Consider the following 15615-nt stretch of genomic DNA (forward strand, 5'->3'; position numbering starts at 1 on the left):
AGTGTGTATTGATATATGCAAAATGGTTTAGTTCAAGTCAATAAGGGTCCCTATTTATTCAGTGCTATTTAAATACTGCCATTGTTCATTATTTTCGAATTTCCTATTTAAAAGTGCGCAAATATTTTACACCGCGCAACTTTTTTGATCCAAATTAAATATTTACTTTGGATGGCACTCTTTTTTTTGGTGCGTTAAATAAATATGTTCTAACATTGTTATTGTTTAAAATGTGAATGAAGTTTAGGATTTAAATATATGTAGTCGCGATGTTTGAATTAATTATAATAAAATTTTAATATATTAAAGTTAATTGTGCGGCGTGTAAACTTTTTCGGAGTGTGTACGATTGTCAAAATAAATTGATTAATAACTGCAATTAAATAGCTGGGAAGGCGATCCGCAATTTCCTTAATTGATTTATGCTACCTGTAATATTATGATTTATAAAAAAATACTACGAACTTTATCCGAAGCGTTTAAATTTTGTCCTTGGATTGTTTAAATGACGACGGATTTTGTTTTTCGATAAGATTCCGGCAACAGTTTAATCCTTAAGTTATGGGCAAATTAACTGCGCTAAAATATTTCAAATAAGTAGCCTATGTCTTATGAATAAAAAATACTTATTAATAATAATTTTCTTGACAATATTAAGTTATTAGTAATAGCTTTAAAATATTTTAAATAAATATTCTATTTCATATTAATAAAAATAATTAATAATTTAATCGAATAGAGAATAGTAAAAAGTTATTGACAAAATATCAATTTGTCAAATTAAAATAGCATCATATTATTTTATAAACTATTAGTCAAAATATTCCCATGATTATTTAAAGTCAATTATTTAATGTTGACATTAAACTAATCATTTACACTATTACCACACGGACAACCACAAAATTTCCGGATCTCTTTATGGCAAATACACCAATTAAGATCAAGGATCAAAATTTAAATTGCAGTTTTTCGATGTTTTATTAAACCATTTGTATCGAATTTTATTACAATTATTTAACTAATTAAATTAACACTGTGATTTTCGAAGGTTACAAAATTAATCAAGAGGCATTGAAACGACAATTAACGGACCTTTTTATAAAAATATTTTTTTTTTTTTTTCATAATTTTTTTAACTATGTAAATTATACCTACTATTTTATTTAATATAAATGGGTATTAAAAAGTGTAATTACACTTTACAAACGAGTATTTCCCAATAAACTGTACTTAAATATTTATTAAAAATAAAAATTTAAATTATTTATTTAATTAACTATATTTTTATTTGAAATAATTACAAATGCAACAAATAATAATCAATAAAATAAAATAAATATATGGAAACCATGATAAAAACAAATATTTTTAAATATTTATAACTACTTATTTAATATTATATATAAGTAAATATTGATAAAATATACATTTTGAGGATTACATTAATGTAAACTACAATAAGTTAATAAATAAGTATAAATAAATTAATTCCTAATTAGTAGTTAATTATAAGATAAAATGCTAAAATAGCTCAGTTTAAATTTTTATACTTGTACATATCCAAATAAACATATTATTTTATAGCCTGGTCAGTGATTAAAATAATAATTGATTGAAAATATTTTTCATTTCAAAGGCAAAGCTTCTGTAAACCGTAGTAATAATAACAGTGAATTGATTCTGGATTACTGAGTATACATTAAATAACAACTGTGGATAATTATAATAAATGAGAGAAGGCTAAAATAAACCAATTTTAAAATTTATACTTTTACATACCAATCTATATTAATTTAATGTTAGATCAGTGACAAGGAAGAGCATTGATTGTAGATTCTTTTCATTACTATGATATTAGAATATTAATCAAACAATAATTAACAGAATTTCTCATAAAATATATTTATTCTATATTTTATTAGCTATTTAAATTATACCTACTATTTTATTTAATGTGAAAGGGTATTTAAATTCCCAATAAACAGTACTTATATATTTATTAAAATAGAATAAATATTTAAACTATTTGTTTAATTACGATTGCTTTATTTGAAATTATTACAATTGCAATAAAATTCTTATTAGTCAAACTAATACATCAATAAGGATGAAAATTAATAATATAATAAATATGCGGGAAACAAGATAATAGTCAAATTGTATTATATTATTTATTTATTAAAATATTTTATATAGTACCGATTTCTAGTTAGTATACAACAAATTAAACATAATAAATCTATTTACCGTTAAATAAAATTACGTATTTAAAATTTACAATCGTAGAACTACAAAAGAAAATAACATCAAAGTTACAACTTAATTAAATGGTGCCATTTAATTATAAATTAAGTGTTTTAGTGTATTTTATTAAATCGGTAGCGGTAATATACCCAATGCTATAAAATTTAAAATGCTTTCATAGTGTATAAAACATGTGTAAAATTTTATTTTAATGTTGACAATAAATGTTATGTGCGCAATAAACCGAGGGATAGAACGTTCGTACTTACCGAGAGAAAAGTTCCACACAAATCGGTCATTGAAATCTCTTATTCGTTTATAAATCAAAACTGAAATGAACGTGTCAATAGTAATTTTTTAATAATTTAAACTTCATAGAATATTTTTACATATTTAACGAATGTTCGTTAGTTCAAATTTATATTCTTATAATTTTTGTTGTATTAAAATTTGCTATATAATAACGTTTAACGTTAGGTTTTAATATTCTCAAGAAATAGTAAATTTACAATGGATAAAAGAAATAATTATTAAACTAATATAATGGTTTTAAAACATCTTTACTTAGAAAACATCTTTACTTAGAAAAAGTTATACGTACCTATGTAATTCTCATTGTTGTATATTTAGTCTAAATTTTGCAAATTTAGGAGTAAAATGTTTAAATAAAACAATCGGGAATAATTTATAAACAGTTTACTTTTATTTTTTTTATTTTTGGACATTGATAAAAATACAATATACACAAAGATCTTTTCTATAATAATATATAACAATATTTTTACAAACATTTACAAAAGTGAATCAACAAACAAAAATTAAAATTAAAATCTACCAAAAAATGATGTACTTTTTGAGTCTAAAAACATTCTAAAAGAGACAACGCAGTAAAAATTTCTTTGGCAGTCGGTTATCATTATTTTTAAAATCGGAAAGTATAACTAAAGCTAAACGACGTGTTGGACACTCAGTTTGTGATAAATAATTGCACAGTACAGAAAATAATGATAACAGACACATCGTGATGTTTGTTATAGAGACGTAATAATAGAAAATGGCTCCACAGAGGAGTGATGTACGACGGCTTGACAATTTAAATATAATAATGAATATAAGTCAGAAAGAAACGTGATATCGTTGTCAGTAAGTTGTAAATTCGTGAGTCCATTTTTCTGGTTTTGCTCGCCGACATGCGGGTAAAAACAAATTCGTGAACAGCATAATCTGATGGTAGTTTGCACGGTCTTTACACGGTGGCAAAGCAGGTGTCTGGGCCCTTAATTAACTACCATCTGGTTCAGTATTTAAACATGAATATAAGAAGCAAATAGAAAAATGGACTCACCGGTTGAACTTACGTCTCTCTCCGTCGATTTATTAATTTTTTTTTTTATTTATTTATGTCACTATTACTCACACCCTACACTGACTAGAAATCAGAAATGATTGAAAACCGAGGTCCTGTCACAAAATGAGTACTTATTTACATCATACAGTTCGTGTTTATCCAAAAATAAAAAGTCAAAGTCAACTGTCACATCACTTTAACCAAAAAAATAATAATAACAACATAAGAACAACTTTTATATATATTTGTTTTAAATATATACGACATTCTATACATTATAAACTTACTGTGTAAATTGTTTTATTTCGTAAACCGTACCGGTGTACTATTATTTTATATCATTTAAAGTATAAATCACGACTCCGCTGTGTTCACCTCTCGACACAGCAGTGTAAATCTTATATACAACGTTGAATTAGCAATTATTTGCCTACATTATTATATTACAATGCCAACGGTCCGCGGCTTTATCACTCTGAATTATTTACAGGTAATTTACAAAAGTCTCAAGTCAATAAAGGTACTCACTTGCACTCATGGCGATTTTATGTACAAAAGTCTATTCATTGATTACTTTAAAATAGTCTTTGTTGAATGTTGCGTAGTCCACTAGGGCTCCCATAAACTGGTTGCGCGACCGATTGTGTTATCGCCTGCTCCTGCAGCATCTCGGATGAGGTAGTCTCTTAGCCGTCGGAAAGTGTCGACGGTCGTACGGTGGTCGCCGTCGCCGTCGCCGCCGTCGTCTCCCGGTTTCACTAGCCGTTATCACTGTGGTGCAAAAGGGAGGCCCAGTGGGCTGGATGCTAATGGGCCGTCAGCTGATGACCCATACTCTGGGGCGACAACATTGGCGGGCTGTGCGAGTGCGAGTGCTGACCCATCGGTGACCCGTGCATGTCCGGATGGTGGCCGTAGCCCGGGTGCATGTGACCGCCGGGCGGCAGACCGTCCATCATGTCGCCGCCTAACGTGTTCGGCGGCGTCATGCGTTTTTCCTTCTGCCGCCTATTGCAGAACCAAACTCTAACAACTTCCTTTTCCAATTGTAGGCTGTCTGCCAGCGAAGATATTTCCTGTGCACTGGGTTTGGGTTGCTTGTGGAAGTGCTGTTCGAGGGCACCCTTCACCGATACTTCTATGCTGGTGCGCTTTTTCCTTTTCCTGCCCTGTGCCGCTATTTTATCGATACTAGTGGGCGAACCCGTTGTGGAATCGGCTTCTTCCAGCCACTTTTGTAGCAAGGGCTTTAACTTGCACATGTTCTTAAAACTTAATTGTAAGGCTTCGAATCTACAGATCGTTGTTTGTGAAAATACGTTTCCGTATAGGGTACCAAGTGCTAAGCCTACGTCCGCTTGTGTAAAACCTAATTTGATTCTCCTTTGCTTGAATTGTTTGGCAAAGGCTTCTAAGTCGTCACTGGTGGGTGTCTCTTCTTCACCGCCGCTCACATCTCTGTCGGGGTGGTGAGGATTGTGCGGACTTTGCATGTCTCTATGCATCGAATGGTGGATTTGGGGGGCGGTTTGATGATGAGCCAACATACCATTCATGGCGGCATGGTACTGTTGCAACGGAGAACCAGCACCGCCGGGGTTGTAATGTGGTGCAGAGACACTGGGATGCCATGCATGCGGCGAACCCATCGTCTGCTGCTGTTGCCTCTGATGGTGCATCATGTCGGCTTGTTGCGACAGAGGTTTAACATCTTGATGAGGATGGTGGACGTGAGCGTGATGCATTCCCGCCATGGAGGCGGTCCACGGGTCACCCGGTTGCAAACTCACCCAAGGGTTGGCGGCGGACAACGAGACGGCGGCATGTCCACCGGGAGACGGTGAACCGGCCATATGGTGGTGGTGGTTGTGATGGTTGTGCGGTAGGTACTTCATCTCGTTAGCGTCGGCCGCACTCCTCGGTGACCCGCTGGTGTGATAGCCGCCCACGATATTCATCCCTACGTCTAAGTCGGCCGCCGTCACAGCACTACTTGCGGGCAAGTACGTCGCGGCCGCCATGCCCTGTAAGGGCCTTCCTATTACGGAATCCACACTGCCGCTCTGTCCCCTAAACACCGTATTCACTGTTTCCAACACTTTGGCGGATTTTTTTTCAAATCGATTCAATCACACGATCGTGAACCTCACAGACACTTGAGTCGGTGCATGAACTCGTTCCTCTGCACGGTCCCGATATCAGTACAGTACATCCACAAACCACCGATATACCAAAACTACGTGCGGTACGACGTAACGCTAATAATCATAACCAAACAATATGTTGTGCCCAACTAATACGTTATGCATCATACACAATCTACACTCGCAACGATTCTGTTTGTACTGAATGATCCGTACGTTCGAACGGCGGACCCGAACGCTCGTGCACCGCCCCACCACTCGATCCCTGCCACCGGTAGGAGAGCGGTGCGCGCGCCATTGGTCTGACCCAACTCGCTACGTCTGCGGTGACGTCACCGCACGCCGGACGGCCACTGGTTGTCGCCGGGAGGTGGACGCCCGCGTTTGCGCCCCCACCTCGGCGGGGAAGTGTTTACACTCGACGAGACACGGTAGCTAGGCAACGGAACGTACAGGACTCACATACCGCGGCTGATCTCGCGTCGTTGCCTTCGCGCGACGTTCTCTCCCGCACGGCGCCCCGCTCGCCGACGGAAACTGACTCACTCGTTTTCGGCCCAAAAAACACCACTCAAATTCTTATTATTATTATTATTATTATTATTATTTATATTATTTCACACGTTGTTGAAAATGTTAAAATCTACTTTAAAAATCTTCATAAAACAACGACACTTATTTTTCAAAACTAATTTTCCACTCTTTAAAAGAAAACAAATATAATTTAAATGTGTCTTCTTATTTTTATTTTAATTCTGTCAAAATCAAATACTTTTTATACACGTACGTAATTAGTTTTTTCGGTACAAAGCAAAATTATTATAGTAGCAGTAGAAACAAAATTATTTTTATAGAGAGAATTTCATTTTCCCTTTTATGAGTATATTATTTGAATATAATTTGAAAAAGTTTAAAAAATAAAAAATTTCTACACAAAAAAATTTAACTTTTTAATTTTTTACTTTTCTACACCAGTAAATAAAAAATAAATGTTTTAATTTTTGTAGTTATGCCAAATTGAATATAAAAAACGAAACAATTTTTCATATGTTATTAGAGATTATTTCTTTTTCTGTATAGAAAAAATATTATAAAACAGTTGAGGTGAACATGTTTTTATAACGAAGTATTTTCTTCTTTTTTGAATGTAATTCAAATATGTTTTGATTTTGAAAATGAGTTAAAAAATTAAAACACATTTTCCCTATACCTAACTATAGATTATTTTCATATAAAGCAAAAGTACGATAAAGTTAACAGAGAAAAGTTATTTCCATAAAAAGGCAATTTTATTTTACACTTTTGTGATAGTTATATTAATTTCTATAATTTTTAATGGTGACATATTAAACGAAATAGAAATACTTTTTATGTACAATTAGAGATTATTATTTTTTTGTAGTAAACAAAATTATTATAAAAACAGTTTAGGCAAAACTAATAATAACAGTAGAATAACTATTTTCGTAAAGAGGCAATTTTATTTTATATTTTTGTCCATAATTAAATATATTTTAATTTCCTTGTTTAATAATAACACATTGAAAGCAAAGCAAAGATTGAAATATTTTTATTCATACTTAGATATTGTTACTATTTCTGTATAAAGCAAAGTTATTATAAAAACTGACAAGGCAAAACTATTTTTATAAAAGGCAATTTTATACCCTTTTATGTGATTATTAAATATTAAACTGTGTTAAATTAAACTCAAAAATTGAGTCACTTTATGACTGATAATTTTAAATAATTAGATATGATTTCTTTTTCTGTATAGAGAAAAATTCATATATATATATATATATATATATATATATATATATACGGCCTTTTTTATTTTTTAAATTTAATTAAATTTTTGTTAATGATACCTAACTGAACAGAAAATTGTTATACTTTTTATAATATGACTAGAAATTTAGAAAAATATTATAAAACAATCAAGAGAGAACTATTTAAATTTAATTTTAAAATGAATTAGTTTTATATTGCTCTCTTATGTGATTACTATATTATATTACTTACATATGTTTTCATTCATTCACAAATAGTAAAAAAATAATATTTAAATTTAATTTTAAAATAATTTCAAAGAAATAAACTTAATCTCACTCAGTAACATATCTTCATGCACCTGGTAATAAATTTTAATGTAGTAAAGTTGTATAATAGTCATTTATGTCATTTTAAATACGAACTTAATATTAGGTTTATAGAAAAAAAATAATATTCATAGAATCCACATTTTTTCCACATATTTTTTATAAAAAATATTTTCTTGTTTATCATTAGGAATATCTGTTTAATTGTCGCTTAAGTAACTTATGGTGGAAATGATATCATTTCCAACTTGTCCGATAATTTATAAAATGATAAGCAAAGAAAATTTCCTATAAACAAGAATGTATTTGTATAAATAAAATACATTTTGCATTTATTTTATTTGATTTATACGGTAAATACTATAATTAGAATAAATTTTTAAATTACAATCAATTAACCTATCTTTGATCACTTTCGATTAATCGTACATATCAATTTGGTTGTGCAATTCTAACAGATAATTTTGTGCGTATGTAGATGAAGTATTTTATGTAAATAGCGGAATGTGGATTAACTTGTATGTATATGTAGATTAAACTATGTTATTGGGAGAATGTTAATTTTATTTAAATACGCACACTGAATCAGGATAAGAGTTTCGATATTCTTATCGGAATCGTCTTGCTGAGCCTTTAACTGTCAAATTTTCAAGGCAACGACAACACGTTGAATTTTTAAATTTATTGCGGAATTAAATAATTAATTTCCAGCTATGGATGTTTCAATTAATTTAATTTCGTAACATTTTTCACGAACCAAAAAGCAATATTTTAACGGTGCACCACATAGAGGCGGAAAATCGCGAACGACAGGCGGAAAAATCGATGGAAATTCGACAGGTAGTCTGGGTCGCACTTGCCCGTCTGAATATAAAAAACTAATTTAAATCAAGTCACCTGTTGCTCGGTGTTTGCCCGTTTGAACAAATCATAGTGAGCTTGTGCCAGTAAAGTGAAATTAACATGAAATTTGCAATACAATGGGGCATTAGCTCTATGCACCTTATACATATGTATACTGTCCGAAAACTTATAGCTCGCACCACCACTCAACGACTGGGGTGCATATGGACTGTATGTTCGAGTCCTGTTTTAAATTCTAGGTCAAATTTCTATAACAAGGAAATATTATTCTATACAACATTAAAGAACTCAGTAAAAAATTCTTAAAATAACCAATTTGAGTAAACTTTACATGTTTTAATGAACAAAAACAATGTATTAATTTATTTTTATTCTTAGAACTCTTTAAACTAAAAATACTAAATAAATTTTAATTACAAATACATCATTAAGTATTATTAATCATGCTGTAATTAATAATGGTAAAGAAATATTTGAAAATTTGTACAAAACAAATGATTAGATTGTTTCTAAACAATTTATACCCTAAAAAAAGTAAAGTAAAAATAAATAAATTGACAGATTTAGCAACTTAAAGCAATAAAGTTTGTATTTATAAAATAAAGAAATTTAAATACATAATCGAAAATTAAACTTAAAACCAAAAAAAAATAAAATAAAATATTTTTTTTTAAATATAATTTAATATGTCACATAAAGAAAAACATTTTCTTCATAAATAAACAATAATATGAACTTATTTAAGTTAACTCAGGTGTATGACATCTAATTTTAATAATAAAAACTAAAATATTTTTAGTTATATGACAAATATAAATATATAATTAAAATAAAATATTTTTCAAAAACTAATTAATATCGCTTTATACAATTTAAATCAACATTTTCTCGTAAAATATACTTATAAGCCACAACATGATAACAAATAAGTCAATTCAAGTGTGTGACGTTTAATTTTAATAGTACATCAAATTAAATAATATAAAATAAGTTTCTGCAATTACTTACGTTTATAAATATTAACATTTTTCTTGTAAATAAATATTTATTAAACCACAACATGATAACAAATAAGTCAACTCAAGTGTGTGAAATCTGATTTTAATAATAATGGTATTCATAGTAAGTTTTATAATAATTTTCGGTTTACCGCTTATTAACACTAATGCCCATTAACATTTATAATATATTCCATATGCAAGTTACCTAGTTTGCATTTTATTGTATACTATTCAGATTCGCTTTCATTTTGTGTAACTTAAGTTAATGTTAAAATATTAAAGTTATATTTTAAAAATAATAATTAAATTATTAGATTAGGAAACTAAATCGTTTCTAGCAAAATAATGTGCAAAAATTGTTTGCATGTCTCGTCTAAGACGGGTTTTACAACCGGGACGTTTGAACGTAACGGGGGGTCTTTATAAACGTGAATCGGAAGGGCTGCGAATGGTTTACGACAGAATTTTTGCGAATTTTCGGGGTTTTACCGATACAAATCTGTCTTGGATATTAAACTGGTGATAATACCAGCGTCAAGTTATCTTGTTAAAACCTGACAGACACCCAAATAAATCGACGTAATCTTCAAAGATGCGCGTTTGCTACTTGTTTAGGTAATTATGTTCAATAAACGACAGGTAAGTTTCATTGAATGCAGTAAATAAACGGATCAATGGGACTTCAATGGTCATTCAATATTGTGCTATGGTCGCCGACGAGATTAATATAATTTACAATAGGTAATTGTCAAAGAGAGTGTGTCAACAACGTATTATCTCACGTAATGGGAATTTACAGAAAATGTATTTCGGTCATGCTGTAAATAAACAATTGGTATCACTTTAATAAAATCTTTTGGAATTTATTTCATTATCTTACTAACAATAATAAAATCAAAGTTATTTTCGACATCTTGAGAAGTTGATTTTAACTTTACCTGACGCAGTTTATTTAAAGCATTTTTTAAATACACACATTATAAAAATATCTTTATTAAAATTAAAATTACTGACTTAAATTAAATATGATAATTTGTATAAAAAACAAAATGATTTTATTATTTTGATAATTTTTTATTTAATTTATATTTTTCATTAATTAATAACATAAAAATCAAAAAATCATAATTTTTCTCTTTTTAAGCGTTTAAAGTATATTTTACCCTTAATTTTAATGCATTTAGTATAAAAATTTTATACCATCTGTATAAACTCAATTCAAATTATAACATATAATTTTAATATATATTATATAAATATTTAATCCTATCCAAATAAATTATTTTTCACTCAGTTTTTATTGAGCCATATTCTACAATCTTTTTGAATAAATTTTAAAGGCGCAATTTCATACATTAATAAAATATTAAATATGATATTTGTATTTTTTATACCTTTTGGACTACGTCGCGCCACCTATCCGCACCGCCACGCATCCAGTCCCGGCATTCGTTCAGTTTGGTATGTAGACATAAGTTGTGTTCAAAACGAGTGTTTTATTTCGTGGTGAATTTATTTACATTTTAATTAGGCGTCTACTTCCGTATAGGGAAAGATAAACCATATACCTGTATTTATGTGTTCAATTTATTTTTTTTTATAACGGCATTCAGAAAGCGTGAGCCCTGAATTTGTAACGTATTGCCGGGCAAACAAATAGGAAACGATATATTAAATGAGTGTCTGGCCTTTTTCAACAAAATAAAAAACAATGAAAAAGGTGGTGGGAAGTAAAACAATGTGAGTTGATCGCATTTGCATTTAATGATCTAAACTAAAGGGCAGCAGAAATTATGAATAATACAATTCCACTTTTTGACATTGAATATCATTTAGATTGGTGCATTGTCTGGACTTAAATTATTCAAGAAATATTTTCTTTGATGCGTATTGTTTGTACCTCTATATAAAATGTGTGATTTATAACATTTTTCGTTTCTTACATTATAAAAAACGGGTGCTATCAAAACTACAATGTGCTTGTGATCTTGTGTACACGTATTGTTTTCTTTAAATCGTTAGAAACTTCGTGGCAAGGGATGTGAACTTTGGAAGAAGCGATACCTGCTAGACGTTGTAAAGGCACTTAATAACGCCTCTTCTAAGGTGACGGGGGCGTAACAAAAACTTAAACTCAATGCTGCCAGAAACTAACTATAGGAGAATCTTGTCACAGGACACCCAGGATCTTTACTTTGGGGTAACACCTGAAACTCTTGACATCTGGGTTCATTCCAAGTTTCCGACGATCTTGGTTAAAGAACAATATTATTAGACCCAAAATGGTTAGAAGAGAAAAATATTATTTTTATGTAAGTTTTATAACAACTTGTTACAATTTTTCGTGCTTCAACTTGTACATTTACAACTTACTACGATTTACAACATATTTAGGTAAAGACTTTTGAAGCTTATTGTTGTAGCAGATTAATCACTATGGTCAAAGATCTAAGATTTGATGTAAAACCTTTAAGGTAATCATTAAATGGGATTTCCATAAGCCAATTTCTAGTATTTTCAAACAATCATGATGATTACGGCACGGAAACAGATACTTAATCTTTATTTATTTATTTATTACTTTGAACGTTCACAGGTAAATGGATTACTTAACTATCCGTACAATAACTATAATGCGACATAATTTTGTCAAACAGATAATATTTTTGCAAAATAATTTCGCAATTTCACGGAATCCTGAATACCCAGATAAATTCGAGGATTTTACAGCAGAAAAATACGTTGTGTGGATGCTGTGTGTCAGCATAAAATATAAAAGGATGAGCAACGAGTCGTTGCTGTATGATAAAAACTCAATTGAAGGGGTGACGAAAATCTACATCGCTACGAGTGTTACCACTGTCGGCTTTACATCCCATTTACGTGTATTTCTACACTGCGTATTATTAAATCTAATAAAACATAACGTTCTTTTACATGTGATGTATATATTCAGCATACCCCAGTACTTGTCAGGTTTACATTTACTTAAATAATAAACTGTAATTATGATGTGATTGGTTTTGACAAAAGTATGGATGTGACATAATAAAATAACCAGTAACTTCTTTTTTATCAAAAAGGGTACCGATGTGTATATTTTGACGTTTTACAAACAAATGTCAGCGGTTAGGTGTCAATGCGTAGCTAACAGGTAAGAACTATTGTTTACTTAAAAAATTTCACACAAACCTTTTTATTATCGATGGCTACCTGTCGGGCACGTAACATTTTGCGAAACGCAGAGGTCATTATGACGTATCGGATGATTTATCTTTTAAGGGTGTGTCTAGATCATCTGCAATAATAGGAATTGAAAAATGTGTATCTGGGAAACTGATGTTTATCTTCAAATTTTAGTAAACAACAAAAATTACAAGAAGAGATTTCATTTGACAAATTTAACTAGTGGTGGATTAATTGTTGGAAACAAAGGTTCCCACATAAACGTTACAATTGTCCTAAACATCTTGAAGAATCCACGCACGACGTAGAACAGATTAAATCGTTGCCTAAATGGGCTGTAGTTTTTAGTGCCATTCCAAATCCAGATCCCTCGTAAACGGCCCTTTTTGCAAATGCCACAATAACTATTCAATTGGCTCAACTTTTCAACAAATTAGTCTGCCTCTAAGGCTGTGCAGATAAAGCAATAAAGGACAAAAGCCACAATATACGACACAAATAAAGGAATTAATTTTCTTGGTATGGTTCTATGGCCCAATAAAAATGTAAATGTTCTAACCGCGTACATATGTCCTGTTTGCTCGTTTTCATTAAATATTGATACAGTTCGCGTAAAAAATACGCATAACCATCGACTGTCGGTTAATTTCGAATCGATCTTGCGGAAAATTGCTACTTCGGTCTTTTATAAAGTCAACGTACACGGTTGATCAAAATTCGATCTTTACACCATCTACACAATGACTCTTTCAGCTATTGAGTTAAATTTTTTTAGTAAAATATATAAATTGTGTATATGCGGTTAATTTAATTATTATATTTATTTTAATTTAATAGAAATAGAATAGAACAATATTCATTTTATAAAAAAAGACAATTATGTGAAGGGGTAAAAGTCAATATTTCTCTGTTAAGTAAGAGTTATAAAAATTATCCAAATCTATTAAACAATGAACAAACAAAATATAAAATTTGCGTCATTGGTACTTTTAATTCTGAGTCACAAATTGAATTTATGAAAAAAACACTCTAGAAATCAATAAAATCCGACACACATAGACAAACAAACTGATAAAAATTATCAATTTGCTTTGTATTATTTTAATTCACATATTTAAAAGTTAAACGGTATGAATCGTGATAATATACACAAATTTATTCATTTATTCCGGCGACGGAACTATTTGAGATGTTTGCATAAAGTGGAATGTGTGGCGCCATCTCTCGGATAGAAGCCCAATCAAAAGTATCGGATAGATCAACGAACTGTGTTGGTTCCTTTTTTTATTTGCTTTTATTTACCGGCAAAGGTGTTCGACGAACCCTAAAGTTTACAGGGCGCTAAAAGTACCTAAATATTGATTGTTATTTTTTGAAATTTTTATTAATTTATTTTTAAATATGAATTACAAATATAAAAGCAAAATAAATAAGGATTTATTTAAAAAATTGAATCACTTTTTTCGAAAATATGAAGTCCTGTATTTTTTTTCGACTTTTGATTTAGATGTATTAGTTTGATTAAAAATAAACAAAATATTTATTTCTTTATAACACTTTGTATTATATATATATATATATATATATATATATATATAAAAGTCATATCCATGTTGAACTTCATTAAACATTGATAAGAAATTCTTAAAAAATGTATATGCTTATTTTAAAGTACTCCGATATTTTATTAAATAAAAATATGGTAAATAAAATTTGGTTATGCCCTCTAATTGATGTTAATTATTATTTACTTTCATGTAAAATTTGTAATTATATCAACTTGAAACTATTTAATTTTTGTTAATATTAATATATAATTTGTTGGTAAATATCGAGATACATGTTTTATATATATTTTTTCATAGTCGTATTTATAATTTAGATACTTTCAAGATTATCATCAATCATAGTATTTACTTTAGATAATTTTGGGACAAAAACATTATAGTTCAAATTAGGTAGGAATCTTAAAATAATAAAATAAAGTAAAATAATTTTACAGACGAACGTAATTTTTTATAATTTAAAATATGACATAATTATCTAAATGATAGAACCATAGAAATTAGATATAAATAATAGAAATTTAAACTTTAGAATAAATAAGAATAAAGTAAAATAAAATTGAATAATATAAACTGCAATGATTTAATAATATAATTGATGTAATTTTTGAAACAATTTGTATAATATAAATTCGAAATAATTAACAGAAAATTAAACTTATTGAAAAAATGAAGTGAAATAAAAATAAAATAAAATAATTTCACTGTAATTGAAAAATATAACTTTCTAGAATTTAAAATATCACATAACAATTGAAATAATTCATTTTTATTTTTAATAATTTAACATTACAATTATAAATTTGAAATAAATATTAGAAAATTTAATTTATAAAATATAAAAAAGTAATCCGAATATAGTTATTATTATTCAAAATAATACACAATTAAGTTAATTAAAAACTATTACATAATATTATATTATACATATTTTTGTTTGACTTTATTTACTTCACAAAATATTTAAGTGAGTATATTTTTATTATTAATTATTTATATATGATTTAACCACAACTAAGCGTATATGCTTATTGAATATGTGATCGAAACATTCGCCGCAAAATTAATTAATCCTTTAATTATAATACAACAAAATCACAGGAATAAATTATAACACAATACATACATATTATATATTGTGTGTATTTGTTTATTTTC

The 15615-nt window shown here is 29.2% G+C and overlaps 1 protein-coding gene across 1 annotated transcript; it reads right to left on the minus strand.

The window, feature by feature from the left end:
* Window positions 1–2928: 2928 nt before the first annotated feature.
* On the minus strand, window positions 2929–5928 carry LOC109596846 (POU domain protein CF1A). The gene has a single exon (XM_020012445.2). The coding sequence runs from the start codon at window positions 5614–5616 to the stop codon at window positions 4402–4404; it is 1215 nt and encodes a 404-aa protein (XP_019868004.2). The 5' UTR covers window positions 5617–5928; the 3' UTR covers window positions 2929–4401.
* Window positions 5929–15615: the final 9687 nt, after the last annotated feature.

This window comes from Aethina tumida, chromosome 4, assembly GCF_024364675.1.
Source record: "Aethina tumida isolate Nest 87 chromosome 4, icAetTumi1.1, whole genome shotgun sequence".
NCBI lineage: Eukaryota > Metazoa > Arthropoda > Insecta > Coleoptera > Nitidulidae > Aethina > Aethina tumida.